Here is a 15,032-nt window from a genome sequence, read left to right as displayed (position 1 = left end):
ATTCGGTTCATTATACTGAGCAGAGTCGAACAGTTTTTTTTTTTTTTCATTCACCTCTTGTTAACATGGTACAGTATACAAATCAAGATCATCTTTCTTTTTTCAGACACCACTTGTTCCTCCTCTGCATTCACCTGTGCCAATCAGCGCTGTGTGCCTGTGGGGTGGCGCTGTGACGGGCACAATGACTGTTTCGATAACAGTGATGAGATCAATTGCCCTACGAAGGTGCCTGGAACATGCCCGGCCAATCACTTCACCTGTGCCAACCACCACTGCATCCCACAGACCTGGCGCTGTGACACCGATAATGACTGTGGAGACAGTTCAGATGAAGCTGACTGCCGTGAGTATCTTTATAGACGTATATATATATGTATGTGGTGCACATTTATGTTTTTCTTTATGACAACAGCCAAAACCTGCTCAGGGTGTCAGGTTCTGACTTAAAAGTTACTGAACTATTTATGCCTTTTGACAACATTGAATGTGCTGCCAGCTGTGTCATTTATTTGATTATTATAGAAGTATGTTTTAGACTTACACTACAGTATTATTAGCATGCAGTCTCATATTATTGTCTTAAAATTTCTGTTCTTCAGATCTGGCAGGTACGTGCCATCCAGGACAGTTTCAGTGTCCAGACCACCGCTGCATAGACCCCAACTATGTTTGCGATGGGGACAGGGACTGTGTGGACGGGGCAGACGAGCAGGGATGCAGTGAGTAGCTTTTCAAATTACCCTAGATGCACATACTGTGTGGTTGCTGGTCTCATTTTCGGCTCATATATTGGTATTTTCCTTACAACCGTTGATTTTGCGTGCATTTGGAAAACTGACAACACCAGTTACTTATTATATCACTAAGAATCAAGTTTTATCTCTATGACTTGCTGCAGCCCAGTCTTTCGGTGTGTAAACTAATCAATCACTAATCACTTGAGCACCAGTTTCCGAATAAACAGTTCATTCATGTGTTCAGCAGCACTTTATTTTTACCAGCTAAACGTCCTGAACAATTTGTAGAGGTTACTTCAGAGCCCTGTAAAATTCTACAAGCATTTGCTAATCCTCTTAGTTTATTGATCTCATTACTTGTGTTGCACAACAACCGAGTTCACCGAATACACACAGCTGCAGGAATATTGAATGTAAGTATTAACATCCTCAACCGGATTTTTCAGTCTACAACTGCACCTTGAATGAGTTCAAGTGCTCCAGCGGTCACCAGTGCATCAACTCCTACTACCGATGTGACGGAGTGTTCGACTGCAGCGATCGCTCAGACGAGCAAAACTGTCGTAAGTATTTAGGTTATAAATTTTAGCGTACCAGGTTCCTGATGTGTTTGAGTTGTAATGTTTTTTGCGGCTTTGCTAATATTCTATTTGTGGTGTTTCTCAGCTACCAGGCCTCCAGGGATGTGCCACCACGAGAGCGAGTTTCAGTGCCAGTCGGACGGAAGCTGCGTCCCGTCCACATGGGAGTGCGATGGTCACCCAGACTGCGAGGACGGCAGCGACGAACACCACGCCTGCCCACCTCGCACCTGCCCCTCCACACTCTTCCGCTGTGATAACGGGAATTGTGTGCTACGCAGCTGGATTTGTGACGGGGACAACGACTGCAGGGACATGAGCGACGAAAGAGACTGTCCCACGCCACCTTTCCGATGTCCGAGTTGGCAGTGGCAGTGCCCCGGACACAGTGTTTGCATCAACCTCACCACGGTGTGCGACAACACTCCTGACTGCCCCAACGGCGCTGACGAGTCTCCGCTCTGCAGTAAGTCCGTTCTCTGCTGTCTTCTGCCTAGAACACATTCTCTGTCTGTCGGGATTGTTGTTATTTCGAGGTCTGGCCTCTTCAAAAGCGTTTTCACGTCATCACATCACGACAAACAGGATCAATCTCTCGACTGATTTTTGATTAATTGAGCATTTTTCCGGTTCTTGTTTTCTGAACACGAGGAGCTTCATGTTACAGAAAGTTTGTGTTGAATGTCACCTGTTTGTCTTTGGATTCTTGTGTTAAAATCAAGCATGTGTGTGATTTTTGTATTGTCTGTATTAACCTGAAAATGATCTGTGATTTTCCCTTCTTGCCTTTCTCACAACTTTCAGACGAGCCTTTGCCAGGTAGGAACAAAGTTTTAATCATTGGTAGAAATGCTTCAAGTAGTTTTGATTTGTTTTGTATCAACAGATACAATTCCTTCATTATTTATTTTAATAGTCATAGATTTTGATCAATCGTGTATCATAAATAAGCGTTAAAAAACGGTAGCTTGGGCTCAGAGTTGCAGTTCAAAGGTCACTTAATGAAAGTAGCTGGTGCTTTCATGTTAATTGTTATTAGAGTTCAGTGTGTCTATTAATGACTTATTGGAAATTTTCAGTGCTAAATTGTCCTTGTCTTCCTTTCTACTCAGATCAGGAGAGCTGCTCTGACAACAATGCTGGCTGCACCCACGGTTGTATCCAAGGGCCGTTTGGGGCCCAGTGTACGTGCCCTGTGGGCTATCGACTGAGCAATGACTCCAAAACCTGCGAGGATATGGACGAATGTAATCCCCCTGGACTGTGTAGCCAGCACTGCTTTAATGAGAGAGGCTCTTTCCGGTGCCACTGCCAGGAAGGTTACACTCTTGAAGCAGACCAGCGCACTTGCAAGGCCTCAGGTGAGGAGGGATAAGGCTTAAATCTTCTCAGCGTGGAACACATTTCTCCCCTGCAAGTTTTAAATAACAATCCTGCCATAATCCAGCAATTACTTTAATTATTTTAGTATCTGTCCTACATTAATTTGGGTTTCAGCATGTTCTCTCCTCTGCGCTGGCTGTTGGGAAGGAGTCTTGATAAAGGGGAGCCTGGCCCCAGACCAGACCCTACTGACACACTGTCTTTCTTCTCCCCTGACTTTCTTTGCTGCTCTGATTTCATAAGATAAGACAAATAACATATGTGTCACTCACTGGCCATCACTGGTGTAATTAGGACATGATCACCAACAAAGGGCTATTTATGGGGAGCGTGCCTGACATGAGCTCCTCTTCCACACAGATAACCCGCTGAGAGCCTTTGCAATACAATAGGACATTATTTGGACAAAAGCGCATTCCCAAAGGATTGCAATTTGAGTAGGGTCTTTTTTAACAGCCTTGTTGTACAGTTTTTGGTCAACATCATACACTGATAAGTGCTGTTATTAGCATGATAATGGACATGAAAAATAGGTAACAGAGCCTTGATGTCTGTTTGCAGATTCTCGTCAGGCGTTCCTGCTAGTGGCCAGTCGAAATCAGATTGTGCAAGACGACATAACCACTCAGCCTAACGTGGTCCGGTCAGTGATTCGAGATGGACGCAACATCGTGGCCCTAGACTTTGACTCCGTCACCGACCGGGTGTTCTGGTCCGATACAAGCCAGGACAGAATCTGGAGTTCTCACAAGAACGGCAGCGATAGAACTGTGGTGAGTGTGGTTTGAGTTTGTTTTTTTTTTTTGTTTTTTTTTGACACTGTGCACATATTTCATTAAAACTTTTAGTCATTTTCACCAGTAAACATATTTAACTCTTGTGGACAGATATTCGACAGTGGAGTTACTGTGACAGAGAGCCTTGCTGTGGACTGGGTGGGCAGGAACTTGTACTGGACTGACTATGTCCTGGAGACTATTGAAGTGTCTAAACTGGACGGGACTCATCGGACTGTATTAGTTAGCGAAAATGTCACCAACCCCCGAGGCCTAGTGCTCGACCCAAGAGACAGGTCAGATTGTTTGTGTGCAATTTCACGTCAGGTATTTTCTCACTTCTTTTCCTCGTGAAAATAGCTGGTGTTAAATGACCATTTGTTTTGTAGCGCTCATCTGATGTTCTGGACTGACTGGGGGAGGAACCCCCGCATCGAGAAGGCAAGCATGGATGGGAAACTGAGGACTGTTATCATAAGCAGCAAACTATACTGGCCCAATGGCCTAACCATTGACTACCCAAACAATTTGTTGTACTTTGCTGATGCCTATTTGGATTTCATTGACTACTGCGATTATAATGGAAACAACAGGAAACAAGTTCTAGCCAGCGACCTGGTGAGTGTGTGCTTCTGATACAAAATTGTGTTTAGATTTCTTTCTTTATCTCAATTCCATTTTGAATAGCTTGTGTAAGACACACTTTTTTCTTTTGCTACTCTCTGTGAAAAGGTACTGCAACATCCCCACGCAATTACCATTTTTGAGGATTTTGTCTATTGGACCGACAGATACATCAACCGTGTGATGCGAGCTCATAAGTGGCATGGGGAGAACCAGACAGTGATGCTGTTCAACCTCCCTCAGCCCATGGGTCTGGTGGCAGTGCACTCAACCAGGCAGCCAGCAGGTAAATATATAGAGCACCCGGACAAAAAAATCATTATGTTGGCCTTGTGAATTGGTTTTGCAGTTTCGGACATTTAAGACTGATCAAACCATTTAGTTCCCTCTACTGACTCTTTGTGGATGTGCATTTGTCTGTGTGTGGTATCACAATTTGTAGGAGAAAATCACTGCCTGAGGAGCCCCTGCACTCACATCTGCCTACTTTCTGCTGTGGGACCAAGGTATTACTCGTGTGCATGCCCCTCAGGCTGGACACTGGCAGCAGACCAAATCACCTGCACCAGAGGTATGCATCCTGCCAAATGGAGGAAAACACTCGTCACTCAGTTAGATGAAAAAGGAAGTCAGGCCAGATGTAGCTGATAAGTTGCGTGTTCTCAGTAAGGTTCTCATCTTAGCCGTGGTAATAGTTGTAAAATAGGAAAACTCTTATAGCAGAGATTATCATTCTTGCATGCTTTGCGTGCAGCTATCTTGATGTCGGTAAGAAGAGAAATTACTAATACTAAACCCTGTATTAAAGATCGATCCAGGTACTTGTCAACAGTCTTCCATTTGGCCTCTCTTGCGATGCTGTTCCAGTCATAAATATTAAGAATCATATAAGCGTGTCTTTCAAGGTCTTAAGGAGACAAGGGACCTTTAATTCGAAGTCCAAGGAGTCTGCCTTAGGTCAGCAGCTTAACTCATCTCAGGTTTCAGCCCATTCAAACCAAGCAGACGCAGTCTTCCCCCCCTGAGGCCACTGATTATCCAAGAATGAAAATGCCTGACAACCTTTCATTGATTCTAATCTGTGATGACAAAGCAAATCAGATTATGGAGCCACCTTTCACCAGTCAATCATCTTTATAGATAAAGGCCTTTTAGCTTGGGATCCCTAATACACAAACAATTGTTAGTTTTTTTTATTGCTGTTGACTGAGTACACATCCAGGCAGTATATCCTATTAGCTCTGTTTCAGAACTCATAAATGGATTTAACGATTTAACTCTCTTTTTTTTGTAGGATAAAATGTTTTCTGCCCTGCTCTAAATGCACTTGTATTTTCTGTTTTACTTTTAGTCGAGGATCCTTTCCTGGTGATTGTGAGGGACAGCATCATCTATGGCATTTCCTTGAATCCAGATGACAAGAGTAATGATGCTATGGTTCCTGTTGCTGGGCTTCAAAATGGCTATGATGTTGACTTTGATGACAATGAACATACCATCTATTGGGTGGAACACCCGGTAAGTGACTGCACAGAACAGTATTCATCCTGCTAGTTCTTTTTCTGTTTTACCAACATGCTGTAGTAAACGAGGAACTTAAAATCCTTGTCCTTTGTCCACTAGGGTGAAATCCACAGGGTGAAGTCGGATGGGACCAACAGGACAGAGTTTGCCCCTGCTGCCATTCTTGGCTCCCCTGTTGGCCTAGCCTTAGACTGGATAACAGAGAACCTGTACTACACCAATCCAGCTACACAGTCTATTGAGGTGAGACAAACTGTGTAATTATGTGTGCAAATAGTGCATTTATGTGGTACCATCACTGCATGTGTTTGTGTTTTATTTTAAACACAGGTTTTAAAGTTGAGAGGGGAGGTACAGTACCGGAAAACTCTAATCACAAATAACGGCTCTCCAACTGGCGCTGGCAGTCCTGTTGGCATTGCAGTGGACCCTGCACGTGGGTAAGCCCCATTTAACACAGTCCTGGCACGACCATTTAGTCCAACACTTACTGAGCTCTAATAGCCTACCCATGGCAATCTGCTTTGCCTCAAGAGAGATCTCCACCATTGTTACTGAATAACACATTGCACTTCAAAACCCCTGCAATGTACAATGTGCTCTAATATTAAAACATTGCAACCCAGATGCTGGCATTGACATGGTCTGTGACTTGGAAAGCTACATATTTAGAATATTGTCTACTGGCAGTAAAGACTATGTGTAACTAGAGGTCCTGTGTTGTTATTACTGTACATTTTTCTTCCAATATCTCTGTTAGTTGACTGCAACATATATGATCACTGAAAAATTACAACCATATGTATCAAGGTCTGAAACACAAACACTGACCTGCAGTCTTACCTGTTCTTAAGCAAACTATACTGGACAGACCAAGGAACAGAGAGCGGCATCCCTGCCAAGGTGGCATCTGCAGACATGGATGGATTAAACCCTGTCACCCTGTTCACCAACAACCTTGATCACATTGAATTCCTCACTGTGGATATCCAAGACAACAAGCTGTACTGGGCTGTTACAAGCACTGGCGTGGTGGGTCTTTACTTTCATAGCTTTCTGTGAAGTTTCTGAAAAGAAGGTTGCACCTTCATTTTAATGCTGATAATTATTTAAAATACAAACACTTCTGTTGACTTCTTTTCCGGTGTTAAATTGCCACAGATTGAGCGCGGCGACCCAGATGGAAGTAACCGCATCACCATAGTGACGGGCTTGTCTCACCCCTGGGGTGTGGCTGTCTATCAGAACCACCTCTACTTCACGGACCGCGACTTTGAGGTCATAGAGCGGGTGGACAAGTCCACGGGTGCCAACAGGGTGGTGTTGAGAGACAATGTGTCTGGACTCAGAGTTTTGAAAATTCATTTTCGAGAGAGTGAGTTGCACAAATACACATCATCAAAATGGCATAGACCTAGACATAGACTGTTGTGTCATTTTTGGCCTCATTGTGTTGGTCACACTATATTGGTTCTACATACTCAGCATCTGCAGGTACATCGAATGGCTGCACCAACAATGCAGGAGCGTGTGAGCAGCTCTGTCTCCCTCGGCCGCAGGGTCTGTTTACATGTGCTTGTGCCACGGGTTTTAAACTTAATGCTGACAACAGGACCTGCGCTCCCTACCAGTCCTACGTCGTCATCTCCACTTTATCTGCCATTAAAGGCTTCAGTCTGGAAGGGTCAGACCACTCTGAGGCCATGGTGCCTGTGGCTGGAAGAGGTCAGTAACTCCTATGTTATTTACTATGCAGCAGCATATAATACATTCATGGAAACCGTTCCTGAAATTTGTATTAATTCTTGTCAAAAAGCTAAATTTAGCCTCAATAATAACCTCAATATTTCGAGAGATCTCTATCTGAGAAATAAAACGACAGATGTTTATGACATGATCGGTGTGTTTGATGTCACACTAATGGCTTCTAATTACTGGGTCATCCTCTTGCAGGCCGTAATGCTTTGCACATTGATGTGCACATGGCTTCTGGTTTCATCTACTGGTGTGACTTCAGCAGCACTGTGGCAACACAGAACGGGGTCAGACGGATCAAGCCAGATGGCTCAGGATTACGAAGCATAGTAACATCTGGAATAGGACGCAATGGGATTCGAGGCATTGCTGTAGACTGGGCTGCAGGTATACTGCTGTTTTCTATGTTTTGTTAAATAATGTGCAATTAGGTCTATAGCCAACTGAACTCACTCTAGTTTTGATTCCCACTTATGCCATGTATTCATTCATGTTTTTATATTTAGCTTTGTTTTTTATATTATTCACGCGCAATACTTGCTCATCACTTTAAGATGGCAGTCACTTACTTATCATGAGGTTGTTAGTTTTGAAATCGATACAGCTTCTCCAATAACAATCAAAGACTACCTTCCCATTAATTTTGAGTATAATCCTGACATTATAACAGCTTTAGTGCTTATATTAAGTCTAACTCATGGCTCATATTGTATAGACATACAGTATATATTGCACTGCATTTGCTTTACTGACAGCCACATAAGTGATTGCAATTTCAATACAATACAGTATTACTTAGTTTAACTAGCTTCAATCTGCTTTGTGATGCAGGCTGTGGGCATCAGACCTGCCATGTAAATTCTGCCAAGTTAAGAAGCTTTGTCACTGTGCCAGGAGATATGCCCCAGTGGGAAAATAGTTTGTTTCTGACTCATTCATAATTGCATCACAATAAGTGAGAGCTCTACAGAAATCCGTTGTGCTGGTGCTGGTACACAAAGCATGATTAGCTTCCTTTCCGGTCCATGTTATAGTCTTATTGGACTTTATTACTGGGAAATACACTGTGTGTCATCACTCTAAATGCAGATTTACTGGATTCTGTCCACAGGGAACTTGTATTTCACCAATGCCTTCCTGACGGAGACATACGTTGAGGTAGTCCGCCTGAACACAACTTTCCGCAGGGTGCTGCTGAAAACCCAGGTGGACATGCCGCGCCACATTGTTGTGGACCCCAGAAACAGATACTTGTTTTGGGCTGATTATGGTCAGAATCCTAAAATTGAGCGAGCACTCTTGGATGGAACCAACCGTACTATTTTAGTGTCTTCAGGGATTATCACTCCACGAGGCCTTGCTCTGGACTGGCAAACTGGATATGTCTACTGGGTAGACGACTCACTGGATATGATTGCTCGAGTCAACCCCAGAGGAGGGGAAACAGAGATAGTCAGGTACGGCAGCCGCTACCCAACTCCCTACGGAATCACAGTGTTTGAGGGTAGTATCATTTGGGTGGACAGAAACCTCAAGAAGGTGTTCCAAGCAAGCAAAGAGCCAGGCAGCACAGAGACGCCTTCTGTCATTAGAGACAACATCAATATGTTGAGGGACGTTACTGTCTTTGACCAGCACGCCCAGCCCATCAGTTCCCAAGAGCTGAACCACAACCCCTGCTTGGAAGACAATGGACGCTGCGCCCACTTCTGCTTTGCCCTGCCAGGTTCGGACACAGGCCCCCAGATAAAAAAATGCAGCTGTGCTTTTGGAAATCTTGCAGCAGACAACGAGAGCTGTGTAGTGTCAAGGGATGATTACCTCATCTACACTACGGAGAGCACAGTGCGCAGCTTGCGACTTAACCCTGAGGACCATGCACTGCCCTTTCCTGTTGTCAATGTGCCTCGTACTTCAGTGGCACTGGATTTTGACCTCACAGACAGGAGGATCTACTTCACACAGAGCTCAGGAGCAGGAGCAAGCAAGATCAGCTACATCAGCCTTTCTTCTCCCACCTCACCTCCTGTAATGGTAGCTTCAGGTATGTCTTTCTCTCTTATTGTTACATTTATTTGATCATTAATACTAGTGATTATATGATGTTGTGGTTGCTGTGGTTTGATAGATCTTGGAGCTCCTGACGGCATTGCTTATGACTGGATAAATAAAAGAATTTACTACAGTGACTATGTGAACCAGAGCATCAGCTCTATGTCTGTGGAAGGCTCCCAAAGGACTATTATTGCTCATGTATCCAGGCCAAGGGCCATCATGTTGGATCCCTGCAGGGGGTAAGACTTAACACAATACAATGTCTCGGTTTGTGAGATTAAAATGGACATTTCTAAATGAATCCTTTCTAATTCCACAGATACATGTATTGGACGGACTGGGGAACCCATGCAAAGATTGAGCGTGCGACCTTAGGAGGAAACTTCAGAACAGAGATTGTGAACAGCAGTCTGGTGTGGCCCAATGGCCTAACCTTGGACTATGAAGAAGAGAGGCTCTATTGGGCAGACGCCAGCTTGTAAGATCTGAAAGAAAAAATTTATTTGATTATCTATCGATCTCTTTTATCTCTGAAGGGTCTACTATTGCTAACCTTTTGCTCTGCTATCAGACAGAAGATTGAGCGATCATCTCTCTCTGGGGCCAACCGGGAGGTCATTGTCAGTACAGCCATCTATCCATTTGCTATGACCATGTTTGGACAGTTCATCTACTGGACTGACTGGAACACACGCAGCATCTATCGGGCCAACAAGCATGATGGTTCTGACCAGACAGTCATGATCCAGAACCTCCCATCTCGGCCAATGGACATTCACGTTTTGGCCGGCAGGAAGCAGCAGCAGTGCGACAGTCCCTGCCAGCAGTTTAACGGAGGCTGCAGTCACATCTGCACACCAGGTACAAGCTGTCACTTTGTTTTCACCATTTTTTTTAAGCAGTAAATGAATACCCAGAGGAATCGCTAAAATTGGTTCTGCAATTTTATCTAATTAGGACCTAATGGAGCCGAGTGCCAGTGTCCATCAGAGGGCCGCTGGTACCTGGCTGACAACAAGTATTGTATCCCTGATAATGGGACTCGCTGCCAACCTGGCCAGTTCACATGTATGAATGGCCGCTGTATTCGGGCCCAGTGGAAATGTGACAATGACAATGACTGTGGAGACGGCAGCGATGAGTTGGAGAGAGTCTGTGGTATGGTTATCTTAGACAAGCTGGATTTCATTTTCTCAAACCATAAAGCAACCTTGGTTCTCTTGCATGATTGAATCACTCTTTACCCCACGTTTCTGTCTAGTTGTCTGTCCTCGACTTCCACTAATACTAACAAGTTATGTTCTTTGTTTTGCTTTAAAAAAAATTCTCTCTAAGGACGTAAACCAACCTTCAGTTACGCTGGTGTGTATTCTTGAACTTTGTGATTAAATAAATTGAACGCTCTTCTCTTAGCAATAACACAAATCAGCACTAACACGAATCAATGTGCTTGTCTTTGCATGCAGTCCCACAGTTTGTGCCATCATTTATTGCCCTGTCAGGTAAAATGTGCTTGAGTATATCAGCCCGTTTCTCTTAACCTCACTCTCTACTGGCCAGAGCTCTGACCTGTTCCTGTCTCCGATTGGCAGCCTTCCACACCTGTGAGCCTACAGTGTTTACTTGTGGCAATGGACGCTGCGTGCCCTACCACTACCGCTGTGACCATTACGATGACTGTGGAGACAATAGTGACGAGGTGGGCTGTCTGTTCAGACCTTGTGATGCCAACACAGAGTTTACCTGTAAAAATGGACGCTGTATTGCAAAGGACTATGTTTGCAACGGCATCAACAACTGCTATGACAACGGCACCTCTGATGAACAAAACTGCCGTGAGTATCCTCAGTTTGTCACCCAAAGACATGTGTAAAATAACAGAGATCCAGACTTGAGTAAAAGTACAAGTGCTCTATCAAAAAAAGTGACTTGTGTAGACGTTGTGTTAAGCACAACACTTAAGATTTTTTGTGCTTAAATATTGCAAGGAGTTTATTTTAATATTTACTACACAAGTAGTGAAAGTAAAAGTACAGGTATTGCGTTATGTAGTTATCATAGAAAGCAGTCAAAAGTTTCAATATCATTGTTTATATTATTTCAAATGTTAAGCCTAAAGGACACTCACAATTCGTTTGGCTGTAGCAGCAATACAAGGACAGAAATGTACAAGAAAAAGCACATGTACATGTACAGTCACTAGCCTCAGGAGTAGGCTGTCCATTCACAAAAACCTACATGAAATGCTACATGAACGATGAAAACAAAATAAGTTCAAATTGCCTGTTGGGACGCTATGTTCAACTTTGATGTAAACTGACTAAACATATTGTTAGCGAGAGCTCCCAGCACTGAAACCGCAGAATGCATTGCTATTGCGTTTACGTTAGCTAGCTAGCTAACATTAAGTTAACTAACGTTAGTTAGGCACTAATATTACAAATATTCGCCAATAGTAACCATACCTTTGATATACAGTTTTGCATATATGAACGTCTTACTAGTTTGATGTTAACTAGCTAGCTGCCACTATGGCTTTAGCCCATTCTAGCCTTACGTTGGAGCAGACTTGTATGCATGTTTATTTTCTTGAGATTTAGCTGGGAGTGGGGCCTTCCACACTGTTTGGTCCGCTTAAGGCACCGCTCCCGTGTTTTCGGCTTCGGGAAGAACATGACTCTCCCAAGCCAAACTCTAGAGGTACCTAGTGTCCGACCTCACCGCTTCACCAGTTAGCTTGTCGGAGGTCGGCAGCTTGACGGACCTTGTTTACAAACTGACATGGTAACGGTTGCTAGGATGTATGACTGGACAATGACCTAGTGTCCGACCACACCGCTTCACCATTTAGTTTGTCGGAGGTCGGCAGCTTGACGGACCTTGTTTACATAGTAACGGTTACTACGATGTATGCTAGGACAATGACCGCTTGGGGGCGGGGTTTTGCGAAAGGTTAATTGTAACAAGTAATGATGCAGCACATAAAAAAATGTGTTGAGTAAAAGTATTAAACTCATCGAAAATATTTAGTGAACTAAAATAGGAAGTAGGAGAAAAAAATAATACTCCAGTAGAGTACAGATACAGCATTGTAGTACTTAAGTACATTAGCGAAGTAGTTCTACTTCGTTACTATACATCTCTGGTCAGCGAAACTAAAGTGACATAAATACTTGTCAAAGAGGCTATGTAAATATGTTCTCATTTTTGTTTATCTCAGCGGAGAGAACCTGCCAGCCAGAGCACACAAAATGTCAGTCTACCAACATTTGCATCCCGCGTTCTTATTTGTGTGATGGAGATGACGACTGTGGGGATATGAGTGACGAGAGCCCAACACACTGTGGTGAGTTCCACAATAGTAGAATTTTCACTTTGCATAGCTAGTCAATGTTTTCTTTTACACAGCCTGTACAGATTATTTTTTTTGTTTTAGTTGTAGAGGTCTTTGTAAAGGTCTGTCCTTGCAGGAAAGATAATTAATAAAATATATTACAGCAGCAGTTAATTTAGGTGTCATATTTCAAGTTTTGAGCCATCTATCTTTCATCTGTTTGTTTTTTTCCAATTGTGAGTTTTTCCATTTTCTTTGTTAATTACTTTTTTTGAATGCGCTTTGACATATTTAACATCCATATATTTTTTAACTTGAATGTCTACATACTATAAACATGTTAGTTTTACTACATAGTCCTCCATTACAAAACACCTCAAATAAATCACCAAAGAAGGATTCTTATATTAACTAAAATTGTATTAGAAGCATTCAACAACAGTGGCCTGTTACGCTAATTAAAAACAAAATTTGCAGGTTTGAAATTAATCCTACAGCATTTTAGAACAAGAAATCATTTAGAGTATATTACATGTTTGAAATGAAGGATCTTATTCCGTTCAGCCTGGGAAAAACTGGATTTTAATCTACCAAATCCTCCAAGTGATTTCACGCCTTTCTACATCTTCTACGTAGCTTCATCCACATGTTCCCAGAGTGAGTTCCGCTGCTCCAGCGGCCGCTGCATCCCCGCCCACTGGTACTGTGATGGAGGGACTGACTGCGCTGACGGCTCTGATGAACCCCACTCCTGCAGTGAGTGCTGTGCACGACTCCCTCACCCCCCAAAAAGGAGACTTTTGGCTTTGTGCCGCCGCCCCCACCCTATTATCAGCTGCTCGGTTATTGTGTGTTTGTGTCTGTCCGCTGATCTGCATCTGTGTGCAGTGTGAGAGCGCGCTGTGAGTGATGTAGCGGAGACTGCGAGTCATTGGTGTATTTCTTTGTTGACGATGTGGTCAGTCAGGCCTCCTATTGTGTGCTGCATTCCTCTGTGGTGACGCCCCTCAATGTCCTCTGACAAACAGCACCTCCCCCTCCCTTTGTCCACTAGGGGTTACAGAGCCTCACTTTGGCTTTTGTTTAGAAAGCTCACCATGCATGGGAATGTGGAGTTGCCATGACTATTTTGAAAGCTCTGCCAGTGTTGTTTTGTGCCTTCCTTATTGGTTGAAAAGGAGTGGGGGAAGTACCTGTGATAATTGGCAATCACGAAAAGGGGGAAAAAAAATGTTGTAAAAATGATATGCATTTACATTGGATATAAGTTAACTGGCAGTCACAACACTGTATTTGTTTTGCCGCACTATCTTTGGTCTAATATGTACGATGTGTCTTTGCAGCCACACTGGTCAGAACCTGCAACACAGAACAGTTCCGCTGTGATGATGGCAGATGCATTGCCTCATCCTGGATCTGTGACGGGGACAATGACTGTGGTGACATGAGTGACGAAGACCAAAGGCACAATTGTGGTATGCGTCCTTAACCACTTATTTTTATCTGTAGTACCTTTTCGCTACACCTACCCACAACACTTCCATTCGCAGACCGTTATCTTCTCAACTTTGCCTCTTCCCTGCTCTCTTCATCCTGTTTTAATCAGGGTTCTGGCAACTTTGGGTACTACACACCACTTGGGTAGTGTTGTAGGGGGAGACACTGTCTCTTCTCTGTAGAAGGTCTCCAGTCTAAGAAGCTGACATTCCTGATTTCTCCTGCCTCACTCGTTACTTTGTGTATGTCTCCTTTCTCTGGCTTCCTGGCTCAGGGTGGATCAAGATTCTTATATTTCACCAATGTGTGCTCCAAAAATAAAAGGCCCGAAGCTAAAGACTTTGGCACTGGCCGGGCCTCTGTCAATCACATTAGATGGAAGAAATTGTAGCTGCATGTCTGAAATACATGTTGGAATGTGTGTATCGTAGGTGAACCTTGGTCATCAGTATCATTACTGAACCTACTGAACCTTGCTAAACCTAACCAGATTTTATTTTTTGCTTTTTTCCCCAGCCAATCGCACATGTTCAACCTCCGAATTCACTTGTGCGAACAACCAACCACCTCAACGGAAATGTATTCCACGTGACTGGGTGTGCGACGGAGACGCAGACTGTGCGGACGCTTTAGACGAGCGTCAGAACTGCACGCGCAGATCCTGCGGCATCAATGAGTTTACCTGTGGCAACGGCCTCTGCATTCGCAGCTCCTACAGGTTAGGGAAGACTCGTCATGATAATTGACATCTTTGACAAGTCTG

General features: G+C 43.7%; 1 protein-coding gene across 4 annotated transcripts in view; it reads left to right on the top strand.

Annotated features, from left to right (window-relative positions):
• Positions 1–15,032, top strand: part of lrp2a (low density lipoprotein receptor-related protein 2a) — a 43,886-nt gene that overhangs the window by 14,078 nt on the left and 14,776 nt on the right. Inside the window, exons 22-51 of one of the 4 annotated variants that reach the window (XM_047600698.1) lie at positions 107–346; positions 603–722; positions 1,187–1,303; positions 1,407–1,787; positions 2,126–2,140; positions 2,434–2,682; positions 3,266–3,477; positions 3,592–3,776; positions 3,870–4,098; positions 4,213–4,390; positions 4,547–4,675; positions 5,456–5,622; positions 5,728–5,871; positions 5,959–6,068; positions 6,483–6,660; positions 6,790–7,003; positions 7,114–7,353; positions 7,582–7,770; positions 8,495–9,427; positions 9,512–9,677; positions 9,758–9,916; positions 10,010–10,299; positions 10,396–10,596; positions 10,774–10,800; positions 10,905–10,940; positions 11,031–11,273; positions 12,659–12,784; positions 13,409–13,528; positions 14,116–14,247; positions 14,786–14,987. In XM_047600698.1, coding sequence (XP_047456654.1) covers positions 107–346; positions 603–722; positions 1,187–1,303; positions 1,407–1,787; positions 2,126–2,140; positions 2,434–2,682; positions 3,266–3,477; positions 3,592–3,776; positions 3,870–4,098; positions 4,213–4,390; positions 4,547–4,675; positions 5,456–5,622; positions 5,728–5,871; positions 5,959–6,068; positions 6,483–6,660; positions 6,790–7,003; positions 7,114–7,353; positions 7,582–7,770; positions 8,495–9,427; positions 9,512–9,677; positions 9,758–9,916; positions 10,010–10,299; positions 10,396–10,596; positions 10,774–10,800; positions 10,905–10,940; positions 11,031–11,273; positions 12,659–12,784; positions 13,409–13,528; positions 14,116–14,247; positions 14,786–14,987 — 5,932 coding nt within the window. The remainder of the gene's footprint in view (positions 1–106; positions 347–602; positions 723–1,186; positions 1,304–1,406; positions 1,788–2,125; positions 2,141–2,433; positions 2,683–3,265; positions 3,478–3,591; positions 3,777–3,869; positions 4,099–4,212; positions 4,391–4,546; positions 4,676–5,455; positions 5,623–5,727; positions 5,872–5,958; positions 6,069–6,482; positions 6,661–6,789; positions 7,004–7,113; positions 7,354–7,581; positions 7,771–8,494; positions 9,428–9,511; positions 9,678–9,757; positions 9,917–10,009; positions 10,300–10,395; positions 10,597–10,773; positions 10,801–10,904; positions 10,941–11,030; positions 11,274–12,658; positions 12,785–13,408; positions 13,529–14,115; positions 14,248–14,785; positions 14,988–15,032) is intronic. The other 3 variants (XM_047600699.1, XM_047600700.1, XM_047600702.1) reach the window with 3 other exon arrangements.

The sequence above is a fragment of the Mugil cephalus genome, chromosome 12 (assembly GCF_022458985.1).
Source record: "Mugil cephalus isolate CIBA_MC_2020 chromosome 12, CIBA_Mcephalus_1.1, whole genome shotgun sequence".
In the NCBI taxonomy this organism is placed as follows: domain Eukaryota; kingdom Metazoa; phylum Chordata; class Actinopteri; order Mugiliformes; family Mugilidae; genus Mugil; species Mugil cephalus.
This window is presented reverse-complemented; position numbering and strand designations above follow the sequence as displayed.